General features: G+C 35.0%; 1 protein-coding gene across 3 annotated transcripts in view; it reads right to left on the reverse strand.

Moving 5' to 3' along the window:
- Window positions 1,097-1,996, reverse strand: part of LOC18588422 (probable acyl-[acyl-carrier-protein]--UDP-N-acetylglucosamine O-acyltransferase, mitochondrial) — a 3,993-nt gene continuing 3,093 nt past the window's right edge. For all 3 annotated transcript variants that reach the window (XR_001929626.1, XM_018128511.1, XM_007012812.2), the window contains 2 exons: window positions 1,743-1,875; window positions 1,097-1,551 (listed from right to left, as the gene is read on the reverse strand). Coding sequence is in view for 2 of the 3 variants with exons in the window: in XM_018128511.1 (XP_017984000.1) it covers window positions 1,756-1,875 (120 nt within the window). In the remaining variant the exon portion in view is untranslated. The remainder of the gene's footprint in view (window positions 1,552-1,742; window positions 1,876-1,996) is intronic.

Consider the following 1,996-nt stretch of genomic DNA (forward strand, 5'->3'; position numbering starts at 1 on the left):
GATCCACTCCTCCAATCTTAACTTAAAAAAGAAAATTCAAGATGCTTGAAAATGCAGACAACTAGGATTTATTAAAAAAACAAAAAACTCATCAATTGGTTGTGTCACACATAAGAGGTGAGTACTCTTTTGTCTCCTTTTCCATTTAATTACTTGCACTTAGTTATTTGATTTTGAGATTTCAAGTGTTTTCCTTAAAATAAGATATAGTCCTCTTACATGATTATTAAGTAAATTTACTTAATTTTGTCTACTTTGTTTGTATAAATAAAATTATCTTATACAACAAATCTATTTACCTTATAATATCCAGTTATGTGATAATTGATCTAGAAAAGGAAGCAAGTTCATTTATGATGTGAATATATGGGAGATAGAAAAAGCAATGAATGGGGGCATGACCACCACAAATGTCGCATTCAATTGAAGGAACTCAACCACTAACTTATAACATAGGATGCATGCACTTTGATTCTTTACCACATTCAAACCAAAGAAAAAACAAAAGATAGAAGAGGTAAGATTACATCATAGATCATACTCCAAAGTTGAAAACTACGGCATATGTTGTTGAATGTCTATGTGCAAAGCACTTTCATACCTTCGTTTCTTGACATTATTTAATGTCAGTGATTTTGAAGCATAGTGCGATCATTTGTACAAGGAAAAAAGAGAGAGGCGCAGCTCTTGCTTTATAGTGTGAGTAGGTGAAAGAAGAGAAGTAAAAGACAGTTCAGCTAATCATCAATGGCTTTTCCAAAGGGGAAAAAAAGAAAATAATTACAGAAAGTGGGTTGTTTTCCTCAAAAAAGAAACCCTGCTATGCCCCTTACTCTGACCAGATTATTCTTTACCACGAAGCAAAGCACATCATGCAGACGCTATTGGTTTGCTTGAACACTGAAAATGGCATGGAGACCATGAAGGAAAGGGTACACGTTTGCAAAGTACAATTTCCTCAACATCATCAATCTTAGCGTTTTAATTAATTTTTTTCAACAAGGAATTCAAACCAAATTTGTACCTAATAACTAGGCCAGAATATGCTGGTTATTTACAACCCTTTTCTCTCACTCAGCATTCCGAATAAAGTTCATGCTCTAAGATAGCCGCAGAAGCCGCCTCCATTTATCTTCAATAAACCATACATCATTTCTTTATGTTTAAAATAGCAAGAAAAAGGCGACTTGGAAAGACAACTTTACGGAACCCAAATCAGGCGAAATTTTGGTCATGTGGTACATATCTACAAACTGAAAGAAAATAAGGAAAGAAAGTAACAGAGATAGTTTCCAAAATTGTATTCTTAAGGACGAGGACCCGTACATGAGAAATAATATGATTGCTGAAATCTGCTTGATAAGAATAAGGATTATATCCCTGCCGATAGGCTGACAAAGGTGTTGTTGAATGTCGTTGAACCAATAGCAGCTTCAACCAATGGATATGTATTATATCTGAGAACTACAGATCAAACCTCTGTGAAACAAGCCAGAGCTTTCTCGGACTGGTGCTGTAAAGCTCGAAACTGTGACAATTGTCATATAAAATCTGCAGAAAGCACACCCAAAAATAAGTTCAACTGAATCCACGCCAAAACAATAAGGCCATTGTAAAATAAATGGATGTCTAGCTTACATTCTCACTCTAGCTCTTAGATGCCATTGATGTAGGACCAAAAAGTAACTAGTAATGAAAAACACATACAAACATACAAAGCTAATAAATAAACTGAAACTCACTCCAGCAATGCTCTCAAGAACTGCTCCATTGTCTGAATTTGCATATTCCACGACGATTTTCAGTAAAAGAATCACGAATGGACTGGAGCATGGAAGATACAGCAGGAACACAACCCAGATCTTCATCATGTGCCTACAAAGTTAATTAAAACTTTCTTTAAGAATATCTTAAACATGAGTTTGAATATTTTTATGTCTGTAATGTGTGTGTGTGTGTGTGTGTGAGAGAGAGAGAGAGAGAGAGAGAGGAGGTA

This window comes from Theobroma cacao, chromosome 9, assembly GCF_000208745.1.
Source record: "Theobroma cacao cultivar B97-61/B2 chromosome 9, Criollo_cocoa_genome_V2, whole genome shotgun sequence".
Classification (NCBI taxonomy): Eukaryota; Viridiplantae; Streptophyta; class Magnoliopsida; order Malvales; family Malvaceae; genus Theobroma; species Theobroma cacao.